Source organism: Mesoplodon mirus (assembly GCF_964341445.2).
Source record: "Mesoplodon mirus genome assembly, chromosome: 4".
Lineage (NCBI taxonomy): Eukaryota > Metazoa > Chordata > Mammalia > Artiodactyla > Ziphiidae > Mesoplodon > Mesoplodon mirus.
In genome coordinates this window covers 82459982-82476588 of record NC_138979.1, presented here as the reverse complement: position 1 = coordinate 82476588, position 16607 = coordinate 82459982, and the positions used below count along the sequence as shown (strand labels likewise).

The 16607-nt window shown below is 40.8% G+C and overlaps 1 protein-coding gene across 3 annotated transcripts in view; it reads left to right on the top strand.

Moving 5' to 3' along the window:
- SV2B (synaptic vesicle glycoprotein 2B) overlaps positions 1-16301 on the top strand; it is a gene marked incomplete at both ends in the record, with an annotated part of 76407 nt that extends 60106 nt beyond the window's left edge. For 2 of the 3 annotated variants that reach the window (XM_082619045.1, XM_082619047.1), the window contains 4 exons: positions 5021-5154; positions 8428-8628; positions 12658-12817; positions 16118-16301. In XM_082619045.1, coding sequence (XP_082475171.1) covers positions 5021-5154; positions 8428-8628; positions 12658-12817; positions 16118-16301 — 679 coding nt within the window. The remainder of the gene's footprint in view (positions 1-5020; positions 5155-8427; positions 8629-12657; positions 12818-16117) is intronic. The other variant, XM_082619046.1, reaches the window with a different exon arrangement.
- Positions 16302-16607: the final 306 nt, after the last annotated feature.

The following is a 16607-nucleotide window of genomic DNA, read 5'->3' as shown; positions in this document are numbered from 1 at the left end:
CGGGAAGATTACTTTTAGCTGGGAGAGCAGAGAGAAAGAAAGCAAATGCGTATCTAGAAGAGAGAAGGTTGATTTCACACATCACAATGAAATGCTACCCACACTGTTAAAAGCATTTTTTAGTGGAGCATCAGTAGGAATTTTCTTCATCTGCAGTGGGTGTGTTTCAGGACAGTAAATCTCTGTGAAGCTGGCAAGGGTGGGAAATGTTTTAAATGTACCTTCTGGCTTCAGGTCTGAGGAAGGAGACAAGGTTTGAGGGAATTGGGTTCCAAGCCTTGATGGGTCAGTAAATAGCTGAGCCACCTCTGACCGACCTGTTTAAGCCTCTAATTCCACATCTGAAAGTCATAATATTGATATGTATGTCCATTAGGCTTCAGAGTTAATAAAATATCTCAGCAAAATTTTGTAATTTAATCTAGATCCTGCATAGTTCTTATAGAGCCTCTTCCTGAATATTTTACAACTAATTGGCTACTGAAAATGGGATTGCTGTTCCTCCATCAGACATTTACCCAGGTTATTGCAGATCAGTAGAAATCCTGTTGATTTGGGGATGTTTGTTTTGTCTCTAACCGAGCTCTTTTATTAGTTCTAATAGTTTCCCCTTGTTATTGTTATACCAGCCTATCACCTGCCCATAACAATTGTTTTGTCTCCTTTCTTTTCCTTTTTATTCCATCATGAAATATATCAAATATGTGGAGAATAGAGAATAGCACCAACAACCCTATTCAGAGCACCTAGCTTTGTAAAATCATAAACTATGCTACACTGACTTCAGATTTTAATATAGATTAAACATCACTCACTCAGTTCCCCTTCTTGGTGCTATTCTTCTTCCTCCTGAGGAGTGATGATCACCATGGTCATAAATTTGGTGTTTTACATTCATGTGTGTTTTTATACTTTTCCAATATATTTATGTATCTGTAAACATTGTACAGCATTCTTTTGTGTGCTTTAAATTTTAGGTAAATATCATACTAGGTTATAGATGTGCATGTATAATTCTCATACCCTACATGTTTCAACTAGTTTTGTTATTTTTAGGCTATTTACTTCTTTTATTTTAAATATTTTTAATTCAGGTGTAGCTGATATACAATATTGTGCTGATTATGACATCCGGTTTGGTGATGGATAGAAGCCATGCTAATGGGTATCCTGACTTCAGTGGGGGCATTTTGGGTGTCTTCCTTTTAAGTATGATATTTGCTGTATGTTTTTGATTGGCCTCCTTTATAAAGTTAAGGAAATTCTTTATTGTTTTAAGTATGCTGAGAGTTTTTATCATGAAAGTGTATTGAATCTGTCAAACGTTTTTCTGCATCTATTATGATAATCATATTATTTTCTCCTTGGACCTATTAATATAATATATTTAAATAATATTTTTTTCAGTATTCAACCATACTTGATTCCTGGGATATATCTTAATCATTCAGTGTGAATTTTTTTAAAAAAATTAATTAATTAATTAATTAATTAACTTTTGGGTGTGTTGGGTCTTCATTTCTGTGCGAGGGCTTTCTCTAGTTGCAGCGAGCGGGGGCCACTCTTCATCGCGGTGCACGGGCCTCTCACTGTCGCGGCCTCTCTTGTTGCGGAGCACAGGCTCCAGATGCGCAGGCTCAGTAGTTGTGGCTCACGGGCTTAGTTGCTCCGCAGCATGTGGGATCTTTCCAAACCAGGGCTCGAACCCGTGTCCCCTGCATTGGCAGGCAGATTCTCAACCACTGCGCCACCAGGGAAGGCCCCAGTGTAAATTTTTAAAAATGGCAATCAATACATTGACAAATTTGATTTACTAATTTTTTGTTTGTTTGTTTAGATGTTTATAGCAGTTTTATTCATAATTGCCAAAACTTGGAGGCAACGTACATGTCCTTTATTTTTTATTTTTTACACAAAACTTGTGCAAATATTTCAAATTGGGTTTCAACTTATTATTTTGTTAAGACTATTTTTAGAACAGTTTAGGTTCACAGCAAAATTGGGAGGAAGACACAGAGATTTCCCATATACCCTCTGCCAGAACTACCATATTATCCAGTGATGATCCAAGATGTCCTTGAGTAGGTGAATGGATAAATAAACTGTGGTACATACTGACCATGGAGTATTATTCAGGGCCAAAGAAGTAAGCTATCAGGCCATAAAAAGACATTGAGGAACCTGAAATGCACATTCCTAAGTGAAAGAAGCCACTCTGAAAAAGGCTACATCTGTATAATTTCAACTATATGACATTCTGGAAAAGGCAAAACTATGAAGATCAGTGGCTGTCAGAGGTTAGGGGAGAGGGATGGATAAATAAGCAGAGCATAGAGGATTTTTAGGGCAGTGAAAGTAGTCTGCATGAGACCATAACGATGGATACATCTCATCATACTTTGCTAAAATCCATAGAACTACTAATGTTTTATTTAGGATTTTTGCATCTACATGAGATTGGTGTATATTTCCCGTATACTGTTCTTGTTCAACTTTGGTATCAATCTTATATTCTGAGGCACAAGAACATATGTCCTTAGAGAGTCTGTTTGGTTGACATTAGCACCAGTATTTCCCATCCTATAAATCTGCTTCTCCATGAAATAACATTTCAACCGTTTGGAAATACAAGATGGCCTTGTCCTAAGTCCACTCTTTTATTTCTTTCGCCAATAGCTTCTGCTTCCTTAAAGGAAAAGTTCCACAAGATACTTTTGTTAACTTTTCTTTCAGCCTTTGAAATCTCCTGAATGAAGAATCTTGGACCAGTTTAGTATATAAATTAGAGATTGGAGGAGATGATTTATATAAAAGACTCATAAAATATGCCTTGGCCCTTTCTCCTTTTATCTCTTCCTTTATAATTTTGGCTTTTTATAACTTAGGCTTTTTATAACTTACTTGGAGATACATTTTAAGGTCTGTCTGTGTCAGACCTATTATGATTTATGGCTCTGCTCTCTCACCCACTTTTGGTAGAACATTAAAATACCACCGAAGGCCACATCACCAGCCTATTACTGTATTAAAGAGAAGGATATATTAAGAAGGGCAAAGACCTGAGACAGTCTCCAGGAATAGCTTTCCTGAGTAAATACATTCAGCATACAAATTACATTAATTTTGACAGCACAGCCATCTTCCTGTAACAAAGGCTTACTGATTAGTTTTTCCATGGAAATATGAAGAGTCCAGTGATAACTTTTGGAGGCTGCTGTTTAAAAGTCTGCAGCAAATTTAACCCTAAGAAAAAATGTTGAAAACAATTTGGCTTCCTAGATTAGTGACTCTCACATTTTCTAAAGTATAATAACCTGGCATCTTCCTCTGGTGATCATAGTTCAAGAGGTCCAGGATGGAATGTAGAAAACTGTATCTTTCACAATATCCTCCCATTTTATTCTGATGCAAGGGGTCTGGGGACTTCTCTTTGAGAAGCACTGGTCCAGGCTTTCTTATTGGGTGGGAGGTCTTTTTGCAGAAGCTAATGAGAGGTGGCTCTAGGTTAGGGTTCTCAGCAGAACACAACAGAGCATAAAGGGTAAGGGGCACTGCCCTTTGCATGTGGTCATAGATTGAATGATCTGGTGGCTGTAAAGAGGAACAATGACTCTCAGCACCCTGTGCTACCTTTGTCACTGTGATTCCCACTGAATTGTAGTTGTCTGTTTGCTTATTTTTTTCCCATTAGATTTGAGGGCAGGGACCATGTCTTTCCTCTCTGTACTCATAACACCTAAAGCTATGTAAGTATTTGCTGAAGACTGAATATCTAAATAAATGAATAGACAGATGAATGAATGGGTTGTAATTCTTCATAAATGAAGACATAACCAAAGGTTTCTTGCTTAAAAGTTTAACCAAGCTTGGTAAATATAACCAATAGAGGATGATGTTAATATATGTCAGTATATGTTTTTAAATATAATATTGTTCTTTTCTTTTAAGTTTATGTAGGAATTGGAGTCTTGCAGTAGCTCCTAAATGCGGCTACACCTCATAATCATCTAGGGGTTTTACCTCTTACTGACTTTTATTTTTAAGTAAAAAAGTATATGTACACTTGATATAAAGAAAAAAATTACATTTGTCTCATGCCCAACCCCCATTGTACTTCCTCAGGGCCAACCACATCTGCCAGTGTCTTGCGTCACTCTCCAGGTATATGCTATGCATTTACAGGCATATGTGCCATATCCTTTCTTACATGAATGGTCACATGCAATAAACACCATATTGTATTTAATTTTTTCAGTTAACAATATATCTTGAAGATGGTTCCATATTAAGACATATAGATCTACCTAATAATTATAATGGCTATGTGGTATTCCACTGTATGGTATCTATCTATCTATCATCTATCTATCTGTTATCTATCTATCTATCTAGTAATCCATTGCTGTTATCAGCAATGTTGCAATGAAGATCAGTGAATGTGTCTCTTTGAATGCATGAGCAAGTATGTGTACGATGAATTGTTAGAGGTGGTATTCCTAGGTCAAAGGGATTATACATTTTAAATTTTGCAAAACTGCTCTCCAAAGAGGCTGCACCAATTATGTTCTACCAACAATGTGGATGAAAGTGCCCATTTCCCCACTTTTTTTGGTTCAACAAAGATTCTGAGGCCCTCACACATCTACTGCCTTTAAACCTTCTACGACCATCTGAGGGATATTCATGTTTTTAAAACTCCTAAAGTGAGATGTTATTAACATTTTCATTTCACACTATTTCACATTTCTGTGATTCTGATGTAGGAGGTCCATGAACCTGCATATGGGAACCACGGGCTGTGTACCTGGACTAGACATCAGCTTCCACCGTCCTGAGGCCCCTCCCCATTTATAAACACACAGTGAAGAAATGGGAAACTAGTCTGGGTTGAAAATAACGTTCCAGCACCTTTGGGTTTGCAGTTCTCCTTTTTTCTGCCTTTCTGTGTTTTCCATCTGAGTCTCAAGTCTCTTTTTTTTTTTCCTGGATGAATCATTCAGGGGCTAATTTTTTCCCACAGGTTCACAAAGATGTACTTTAAACATGTACTCTTTGAGGACACTTTATTTGACGAGTGCTATTTTGAAGACGTTACATCGACTGATACCTATTTCAAAAACTGCACCATTGAATCGACCATCTTTTATAACACAGGTAAGGGCACGAACAGGGTGGGCTTATTGTCTAGAATCAAACTGCTCAGTCATAAGCTTTAGGAGTAATAAAGTATTCACAGATATGCATGCTGAGTCTTCATGTGGAGAAATGGGTTCCAGCCCCACGTTGGGGCTTCTTTGTGCAACAAAGAAGTTGCACAGCCTTTACCAAGGCATTTAGTTTATCTGTGTCTCAGTTTGATCACATGTAAAATGGAAACAAAAGTACTGGACAAGTGTTCTGATCTCAACGAGACTGATGCTATATACTAAGGATCTTTGGTGGGAACAAAGTATGACCCAGATTTGAAAAAAACAGCATTCCAGGAGGGCTGCATTTTATACCTGGAGTGCATTCTTGAAGACCTAGCATAATTTGAAACAAAATTCAAGACATATGTTCTCACAATAATAAATGAAAAGGGAAAACTGCATCTTTCCAAGCTTCGTGCGTGAAGTGAGATGATAAGAATATTTTAAAATTACACCATTTCAGATTTCCATGATTAAAAAAAATCACAAAATTCCACCACTCTCTCCTCATTATTTTTACTGCTCTCATTATAAATTAATACCAAGTGGAGTTGGGTTATAAGGAAACTAATTGAGTTTTACCAGGGGCTTCACCAATATTGCCTCAAGTAAGAAATGTACTATCATTCCCATCTTACAACTAAGGAAACAGGGGCTTAAGCAACTTGTCCAAAGCCACAGCTAGCAAGTTGGAGGAACTTTGATTCATCTCTTAATTTGTTTAGCTCTGAAGTCTGTGAGCTTTCCACTGAGATACTTGCATTATGTCCAGAGCAATGCTTTCTCCCTGGCATTGGCACCAAGGCACAGTTTATGCAAGAACATCTTTTTCCTCCATGATATCAGCCTCGAAAGGTTCAATATCTGGTCTCTAAATATCCCTTGGTCTTTAAATAGTCAATTATGGGATTTATCTTCCTAATTTATGTTTAGCCTGAACTTAAAAAAATATTAGTGAGTTCTATACATTTACTCTTTGGCATATCTTTTATTTTCTTTTTCAAGTTTCATTGATGCCTCTTTGCTTGAACACTCTTTTTATTTTATTTTATTTGAGTAAAATTGCTTTACAATGTTGTGTTAGTTTCTGCTGTACAATGAAGTGAATCAGCTATATGCATACCTATATCCACTCCCTCTTGGACCTTCCCCCCATCTAGGTCATCACAGAGCACTGAGCTGAGCTCCCTGTGTTCTACAGCAGGTTCCCACTAGCTATCTATTTTACACATGGTAGTGTATTTATGTCAAACCCAATCTCCCAATTTGTCCCACCCTCCCCTTCCCCCCTGTGTCCACATGTCTGTCCTCTACATCTACGCTCTACAAATAAGTTCATCTGTACCATTTTTTTAAGATTCCATGTATATGCATTAACATACGATATTTGTTTTTCTCTTTATGGCTTACTTCACTCTGTATGACAGTCTCTAGAACCATCCACATCTCAACAAATGACCCAATTTCGTTCCTTTTTATGGCTGAGTAATATTCCATTGTATATATGTGCCACATCTTCTTTATCCATTCATCTGTCAATGGACACTTAGGTTGCTTCCATGTCCTGGCTATTGTAAATAGAGCTGCAGTGAACATTGTGGTACATGACACTTTTTGAATTGTGGTTTTCTCTGGGTATATGCCCAGGAGTGGGATTGCTGGGTCATATGGTAGTTCTATTTTTAGTTTTTAAAGGAACCTCCATACTGTTTTCCATAGTGGCTGCATCAATTTCCATTCCCACCAACAGTGCAAGAGGGTTCCCTTTTCTCCACACCCTCTCCAGCGTTTGTTGTTTGTAGATTTTTTGATGATGCCCATTCTAACTGGTGTGAGGTGATACCTCATTGTGGTTTTGATTTGCATTTCTCTAATGATTAGTGATGTTGAGCATCCTTTCGTGTGTTTGTTGGCAATCTGTATATCTTCTTTGGAGAAATGTCTATTGAGGTCTTTTGCAAACACTTGCAGTCATGAAGTGTCAGAGCTGGGAAGCAGTGGAGATCATTAGGTGTTTTCCTCTAACTTCATAGGTAGAAGCTCAGGGAGGTTAAAGCGGGTCAGCCACAGAGCCAGTTCCCAAACCTAGGTTTCCTGAGAGCCTATATAGTGACCTTTTTGCTAGAATAGCTGATGTTAGAAGGTATCAAAAAACATGGAACTGGTTCCGAAGCAAATGGTTATTATTATTTTTTAAGACTTTATTTTCTTAGAGTAGTTTTAGGTTCACAACAAAATTGGAAGAAAGATACAGGGATTTCCATATGCCTCCTGCTCCCATGCCATAGCCTCCCCCATTATCATCATCCCCCACCAGAGCGGTACATTTGTTATAATTAATGAACCTACGCATCATCATTACCCAAACTAGCTTTCTCTAGTTGCTGCGAGTGGAGGCTAGTCTTCGTTGAGGTGCGCAAGCTTCTCATTGCGGTGGCTTCTCTTTGTTGTGGAGCACAGGCTCTAGGCGCGCGGGCTTCAGTAATTGTGGCACATGGGCTCAGTAGTTGTGGCTTGCAGGCTCTAGGTGTGGCGCACGGGCTTAGTTGCTCCGTGACATGTGGGATCTTCCCAGACCAGGGCTCGAACCCATGTCCCCTGCCTTGGCAGGTGGATTCGTAACCACTGCACCACCAGGGAAGTCCTAAGCTTTATTCTTGCTGTTGTACATTCTATGGGCTTGGACACATGGATAAGAGCCATCATCATAATATCATATAGAGTGTTTTTACTGCCCTAAAAATCCACTGTACTCTACTTAGTCATCTCTTTCCCTCCTCCACAACCAAGGAGCAAATGGTTTTTATTCTGAAGCATGTTCAGGTTTCTGCATGGGCTTTGGAGTGATTGACTCAATCTGGGTCTGATTCTCTGGTCATTTCCCTCGTATACACTGGGTAGCCTCAGAGGAGTAGCCCAGGTACGGTGGCCCTCAATGTCATCTTGTTGATACAAACAGAACTATTATCTGGCTTGAAAGATGCTGAACTTAAACATGTCCCTCAGTGAATGTTCATTTCCCCTTGCTTATAGAAACTTGAACAGGTCATTACATTTTTAAAGGTTTCCTACTTCATCCATACCCGGCCACGCGTCACCTGGATTTTGAGACTGTCTGATTGCCAGGGGGCGGTGCCATCTGCCCAAGGAAGGGGCATAACTTTATCCCTGTTTCTGCCCCAAATCTCCCCAGCCTACCTCCATTTCATGTGAACCAAATGTTTCCTTCTCTATCCAGACCTCTACCAGCATAAGTTCATCAACTGTCATTTTATCAACGTCACCTTTCTGGAGCAGAAGGAGGGCTGCCACATGGACTTAGAGCAAGATAATGACTTCTTGATTTACCTCGTCAGCTTCCTTGGCAGTCTGTCTGTCTTGCCTGGGAACATCATATCTGCCCTTCTCATGGATAGAGTCGGAAGGCTCAAGATGATCGGTGAGTTGTTAGGGATGCCACGTTCGTGCTCTAGTGGGCTAAGGCAGTGGCTTAAAGTGTATGAAAGCAGTGGAATTTTTCTTAAATCTCACACAGGAAACCACACAGGTAAGATGGAATTTGCTGGTGTAGAACCAAGGAGGCACATCTGCAAAACCCCAGGGCCCCGTGGAGGTCTGGTCCATGCCAGGGACACATCTTCATTTCCTGACTCAGCAATTCTGTGATAGTTACTTATTTTATTAGCACTTCAATAGGATATTAAATACATCCGCTCTACCCACTCTGTAAAATGCTCTTAAATGAACATTGGTTTCACTTGGTGATTTAAAATAAATCCTATTACTTATTATTATTTAATATTGATAACATTTTGGGCTTTGGAGTTGGATAGGCTCATGTTGGAATCCTATCACCTAAAGGCTGTTTGACTTTGGACACGTTCCTTTACGTCTCTGGGACTTATCTTATAGATAAGGAGACCTATAATGAGCTGGTAGGGGTTTGTGAAGATTGAGCATAATGTACCCAAAGCATCTCATAGTGCTTGGTGCATTGCAGGTTCTCATGTCTGCCTTGCTTCATTCAGCAGTTTGTTACTGAAACACATGCCAGGCATAGTGAACAAGAAACAAAATATATACACCCAGGGCCAGGGAAAATGTACACCCATTAGAATATGAGTCAAGGCCAAGAAAAGGGAAGCAGACAGTATGCTAATAAACATGCCATGAGTTCTGCCCCAGGGATATAGCTGATCAGGAAAAATCAATTCCAAGATCCTAGCAGCAAAGCTCAAAGGAAACAAGATAAATCACATAATCATTTTGTCAATAAGTAGTAGCATGAAGATTTAGAGTGATGAGCCCAAGACATGCCTGTGATTTCTGCTTTTTAATCATGTGGTGAGGACGGTCATCTCTCAGGCATGGCATATTGAGCTGTGGCCCCTGTTAGCGGCAATGCCCTGGTTAGACCTGAAACCTGATGACGGAAGACGGTGGCTTATTAACTTCTGTGACACTCGTGCCCAGCACGGTGCCTGCCACTGAGTTGCCACTTAGTAATGCTGTGGGACTGACCTGAGCCAACGAAGATGACCTCTTTCCTAGATGAGTTGGAAGCACGATGGTTAAAATAATACCTCTGTTTGCTCCAGTGAGACAAAGAGTGTGAGAGTAGATGTGTGACACTTCTGCCATTCTGTCACTGGCCCTTTTTTTGTTTTTTGTTTTTACTTTGGAAATATTAATATGTAATGAGCTAGACAAATAGTGTGTTTGGAGCAGTCTCTCCAACCTGTCTAATCAACGTAGAGAAGAAAAGCAGGTGACCGAACCCAAACATTTTTACTTGGCACTTGAACTAAATCACTTGGAGCAGCTCTGACGAGCCTATGTTTATGGGAAAAAAACACAACAATTTTGGAGGAGAAAAGAGCAATCTTCATAGCAGAAAGTAAATTCCTGTCTCTGGTCTTTTAAGTCCCAGGGTTGAACAGTGAATTCTGTGGTCAAGTCCTGGAGTAGCTGAGGAAGTTCTTGGGAGATGAGGGTCGATGAAGGGTGGGGTGGGTGCATCTGTGAAGAAGAATGGATGCCCCCCCTCGACCAGGGACAGAGGGAGGGCGGGGTGCAGGGAGCAGGCAGGGCAGGGAGAGAGTGGACATCCTCTTCTTTGCCATTGAAGCCCTTCTTGTCATCATGAATGTATCCCAGATAAAAATTGATTTCTCTAATGCTAAATAGAGCCGTAACCCCCAAACTGGATATCTGGAACTAATATTTACTATTCTTTATATCTTACTTTTTTTATTAATGCCCGTATTTTGTTTCTGAGCCAGATTGTTAAAAGCTCGGACAGTGCCCCCTTTGTATCTTTAGTAAAAGGTCTGGCATACAGTGCATCAACTGCGATATTCTCAGGGCTCAGTAAATACTAGGTGCTCAATAAATGTCACGATGAGATGTGGGTGACCTGTTTTGAAACTGCCTCTCCCATGACCCTTAGACAAATCCCCTATCGAGTCTGCTGGATAATCATTTGTCCTGCTTTCTCTGCTGCTGTGCCCTTTCCTGGGCAGAAGTGGTGCCTTGTTAACAGCAGAGAAGAAAGTTTTGCTGATGAGCCTGTTACTCCTCATTTATTCATTCAATAAACATTAATTTATGCAGCATAATTCTCCGCCAGGCTGTATGGTTGGCAATGGGAATACAGCAATAATTGACACAGACAGCATCCTTGTGCTTAAGGAAAAAATGATCTATTGGGAGAGACAGATGTAAACTAGAAATTTCATTTAACTAACACTTAGGAAGTGCTTATTATAGGTCAGGTTTTTTCCCAAGCGTTTTGTAAACATTAGCATATTTAACCCTCACCATAGCCCTGTGATGGGGAGAGTGAGACAGCCCAGGGAGGTTAATTGACTCACTCAAGATCACACAGGGGGAGCTGGGATTTGACCTCAGGCCTCTCCATCACAAGGGGAATAAGAACTAATGATGAGAGTGGAAGAACTGGGCACCAGAGGGACCTATAATGGGAAGACCTAACATAGTTAAGGGGTCAGTTCCCTATCACTGAATTTATTTGATGATAATATTTTGTATTCAACAAACATTGTACGCCAAGCCCCATGGCTGGCCACTTTGAGGGATGCATGCATGTTGATGATACAGTTCTCAGGGCACTTGTGGTCCAGTAGATGCCAGTCTCCTCCCATTCTAGTTCTCTCCTTGCTGTTGGAAAGAGGCTACCAGGCTACCCAGTCACAGCCCTAGCCCTTCTCAGAATCAATAGAAATAAAGCAGACAGTTACCATTCCCCAGCTCTTCAGCAGGCAACTCCAGGTCTGAGGGTGAGATTGCAGGTGGAGGCCCCCCAGGGAGGCACTTGTGGGTGAGGCCAGAACAGCCTTCTGGTTTCTTGGCAACCTGAAGACCTCCCTCCTCCAGGGTTCTGATGCCTGGGTGGGACTCTTGCTCTGTTTCCTAGCTGGTTGTTTGGGACCTGCTTTCTTCCTTCCTTTCTGCTAACTAGTCCCACCGCATTTCCAGACATCCTCTTGATCTGTGCCCTGCACTCACTCCAGGCTTCCCAAGCTCTTCTGGGCTGGACGTATTGGATTTCAGTAGGATTTGACATAGCTTTCTTTCAGTGGGATCTCTTATCATTAGCTGTATCACCCAGGGCCCTGGTGGGAAAAGGAATTTACCCCCTGAGAGTTCTAGGGAGGAGACTGTATGATGGGGCAGGTTTTAGAGGTGTGGGCAGGGTTATGGGAACAAATGAGGCAGATGAGACACGCAGATACTAGCAAAAGTGGGCAGCAGGCTCTGCCTCCAGGGCTGCAGGGACAAAGGGAGAAAACAGTAGTAACCGAGCCCAGGGAGAGCTGGAACCAAGGAGCAGGCGGTGTCCGGGAGGAACTGTCATCCTGGGGGGAAGCAGCCTTTGCCAATAAAGGGCTTATAAAGCAGGATGGGAATTAGGAAGAAGTATTCCAAGCCCTTTCTCCTCACAACTGACAAGGAAACTCCAGGTATGCAGTCCACGGGGGTTAGCTTCCCGGGCACAGAGCAGAGCTGAGAAGGGCAACTTAGATATCTGGGGTGGAGATGGGCATACATGAAAATAAGCAGCATGGCCCTTGATCGGGTGTTCTGTTGCCCGTTTGCAGCTGTGTTCTCAGTGGAACATGAGCTCCATGAGAGTAGAGTCTTTTGATAATGATGTATCTCGGGCACCTTAGAACAATGTCTGGAGCATAATAAATTCTCTACTAATACTCACACCCTCCGCCTTGTTCTCAGTTATTCTGGGCTGGACAGCACCACAGGGTGAGGTTTTCGAAATGCTTCCTTGAGGCTAATTCTGGTGATATAACCCACATAGAAGTCTCTAATCCCATGGCTGGGGTACCATGTATGGGGTCCACATCTTTCTTTGTGTAGAGATGAATCTGTTTTTTCAGGTGTTGTCTGCCACGGGCTTCATGTTTCTTTGTGCCCTGATCTCCCTCTGCAGGTGGCTCCATGCTCATCTCAGCTGTCTGCTGCTTCTTCCTATTTTTTGGCAACAGTGAGTCGGCGATGATTGGCTGGCAGTGCCTGTTCTGTGGGACAAGCATTGCTGCCTGGAATGCTCTGGATGTGATCACGGTGGAGCTGTATCCCACCAACCAGAGGTCAGTTCCTCTCTGGGCTTTCCTCTGGGACTTTCTTGGACTTCTTTGGCCAGAAGTCCATCTGTCCCAAGATCCTCCACTACGGTCATCTTGGTTTTCTTCTTCTTCTTTTTTTTTTTTTTTCTATTTTTTTAAGTAAACATTTTATTTTGGAATAATTTTAAGCTTACAGAAAGGTTCCAAATATAGTACAGAACGTTTCTGCATACACTTCACCTAGCTTCCCCTAATATTAACATCTTACATAACTATGGTACATTTGTCAAAACTAAGAGGTTAACATTGGTACATTATTAGACTCTAACTTTATTTGGTTTTCACCAGTTCTTCCACTAATGTTCTTTTTTTCTCTGTTTCAGGATCCAACCCAATATACCACATTGCATTTAGGGTGTTTGTTTTTTGTTTTCTTTTTTTAACATCTTTATTGGAGTATAATTGCTTTACAATGGTGTGTTAGTTTCTGCTGTATAACAAAGTGAATTAGCTGCATGCATAGGTATATCCCCATATCCCCTCCCTCTTGCGTCCCCCTCCCATCTTCCTTATCCCACCCCTCTAGATGGTTGGAAAGCACCGAGCTGATCTCCCTGTGCTATGCGGCTGCTTCCCACTAGCTATCTGTTTTACATTTGGTAGTGTATATATGTCCATGCGACCCTCTCACTTCATCCCAGCTTATCCTTTCCCCTTCCCATGTCCTCAAATCCATTCTCTACGTCTGCATCTTTATTCCTGTCCTGCCCCTAGGTGCATCAGGACCATGTTTTTTTTTTAGATTCCATATATATGTGTTAGCATATGGTATTTGTTTTTCTCTTTCTGACTTCACTCTGTATGACAGACTCTAGGTCCATCCACCTCACTACAAATAAATCAATTTCATTTCTTTTTATGGCTGAGGAATATTCCATTGTATATATGAGCCACGTCTTCTTTATCCATTCATCTGTCGACGGACACTTAGGTTGCTTCCATGTCCTGGCTATTGTAAATAGTGCTGCAATGAATATTTTGGTACATGACTCTTTTTGAATTATGGTTTTCTCAGGGTATATGCCCAGTAGTGGGATTGCTGGGTCATATGGTAGTTCTATTTTTAGTTTTTTAAGGAACCTCCATACTGTTCTCCATAGTGGCTGTATCAATTTACATTCCCACTAACAGTGCAAGAGGGTTCCCTTTTCCCCACACCCACTCCAGCATTTATTGTTTGTAGATTTTTTGATGATGGCCACATCTTGGTCTTCTTGGTGTTCCATGGACTAAATGTCTTTTAGGTTATTGAGTTTATCCTGCCTGGGGGCTGGCATAGGCCGGAAGTGGGAAGGCTAAGGCTTGATACGTTGGGGTGGATGGCAAGATGCAAAGGATAAGGGCAGTCCTTGTCCAGGAGAGAAGAACTGGAGCTAAACCACATGTATTGTGCGATCCAAAGGGAGGTGAGAACAGGCCTGCCAATGGGAAATGAAGTGAAAAGGTGCAGAACTAGACAAACAAAGGGTGGGGCAGAAATAAAGGTGGGTATGAGGCATGATGGTCTAGGGCATTTGTGGAGAATGGGGCAGGGATGCCCAGGGTTTCCTTTTATTTTGTGCGTGCCCTATGGGAAGAGGCCTGGTTTAAAGGCATAGGGTCAAGGCCATTGCTTAGCAGTTATTTCTCCTCTTGGAGGGGGACTTTTCAGGACAGCAGGTAAGTGGCTCTTTGGCCAGAAAGGAATGGGAAGTGGTGTGGAAGCCAGGTAAATGCAATTCTGCATCAAATCTTAATGATATTCCCAAGATTGATGACAGAGGTATTGGGATAGAGGTAACTATGGAAAAGCACAGAATAGTGAATTTGGAGCCTTTTCTGTGAATCAAAGAACTTCTAAGTTTTACAAAAAATAAGAGGAGGAAAAGTTATCATTATTTCATGGTATGTGATTTTAAATCCAGGAAACCTAAGAGAATTAAAGAGACTACCAGAAACAATAAAATAATTTGGTAAGGTTGTCAATAATAAAACTAATTTAATAATTTATAGATTTTAAAATATATCAAAAAATTAAAATTGAAATCCATCTAATAATAGAAGAAATCATAAAATATATAGGAATCAATTTGATGAGAAAAGTGAAACACTTATGTGAAGAAAACCATAAAGCTTTACTGAGAGATATAAAAGAAGACTCAACAATATGTCAAGATATAGCTTACTGAATTCTACGAAGGTTTAATCTTACAAAAATGTCAAGTATTCTTTAGTTTTTAGAGAGTCCATTCAAAACTCCATGAGATTTTTCCACACTCTGGGAACTTGAAAAAATTAGTCTAAAGTTTATTTGGAAAAATACACATGTGAAAATATCTAAGAAAATTCAGAAAACAAAAGGATTGGGATTGGAGCTGGTGAAAATGGATAAAGGTATAGTGTAGTATAGTTATAGAAAAAAATGTAAAAAGAATTTAAAGTACAAAAATATAGCCATATTCTTCATAAACTAGTGGTGTTAAATAGAGATATTTTGCTTAATCTGAGGAGGACTAGTGCTGGGAATATTGTCTCTTTATATAGATGGAGTCAGAAAAGGATTGATGGTTAACAGTAGTTATCACTGGGAAGTGTGATTAATAACAATTAAGATTAGCTTCTGCCATGGGTGACACAGACCCCAAATAACTGCACACTTAGGAGATAGGCACTAAAGGCTCTTTTTATCTTCTTTTTCCTCTTTCATGACCTCAGCCATGGTCCAAGATGAGACCATTTATATTCCAGGAAGCAGGATGGGAGGAAAAAGGATAAAAGAAGAGAGCAAAAGGACCACTCTTGACATCTCTAAGGGAGTTTCTCAGGAGCTGCTGGGAGTACTTACATCCCATTGGCCTAAACTTAGTCACATGGCCAGACTCAGAAACAAGGAAATCTGGGAAATGTAGTCTTACATTTGGAGAAATGCTATTTAGGGAGAACTAACAATCTCTGCCACAAGAGGGTCGAAGTGTTATTAATGGGGAACACTTGCACTTTCTGCTTCATCCTTCTTCATTCTTTCAAGTTGGGGAAGGAGATACTCCAAAATGTTAATAATGGTGATTACTTTCAGTGGTGAAGTTATATATTCTTGCATCTTTATGTTATTCTGTACTTCCAAATTTCTAAAATAAGAATGTGTTACTTTTACATTTAGGAAAAAAAATTCCCTCCCACACCTTCACCATACTTCTTTAACAAGGGAAAGAAAGAACCCAGTCCCACATATCTAAGGAGGTCTAGTTTGCATCTCCCAGAATGATTTACTTTCTTCTTTTACAGGGCAACAGCCTTTGGCATCCTCAATGGATTATGCAAATTTGGCGCCATCTTGGGAAACACCATCTTTGCTTCTTTTGTTGGGATCTCCAAAGTGGTCCCCATCCTTCTGGCTGCTACTTCTCTTGTTGGGGGTGGCCTGATTGCTCTTCGACTGCCAGAGACTCGAGAACAGGTCCTGATGTGAACAACATATGGGGAAAGGAAATATTGGAAGAACCTCGTCCAGGAACCTTAACTGCACCTACACTTCCTGTCCATCACTGTCCAGAGGACACCTGGATAGCACAGGAGGAGAAGTTGAATTTGTGACCCCTAGTCTAGCACCCATTTCAGCTGTCCATATGTTTGTAACTCAGGTGACTGATTTGAGGGTGTCCTGAGCTGTCCTCCCTTAGAGTCCCAGAACTGTGTGCTTGGCTAATGGTGTCCCCAGCCCAAGGTGAGGGAGGAGGGATCATGCCCTCCAAACTAAGTAAGGGGTATTTCCACA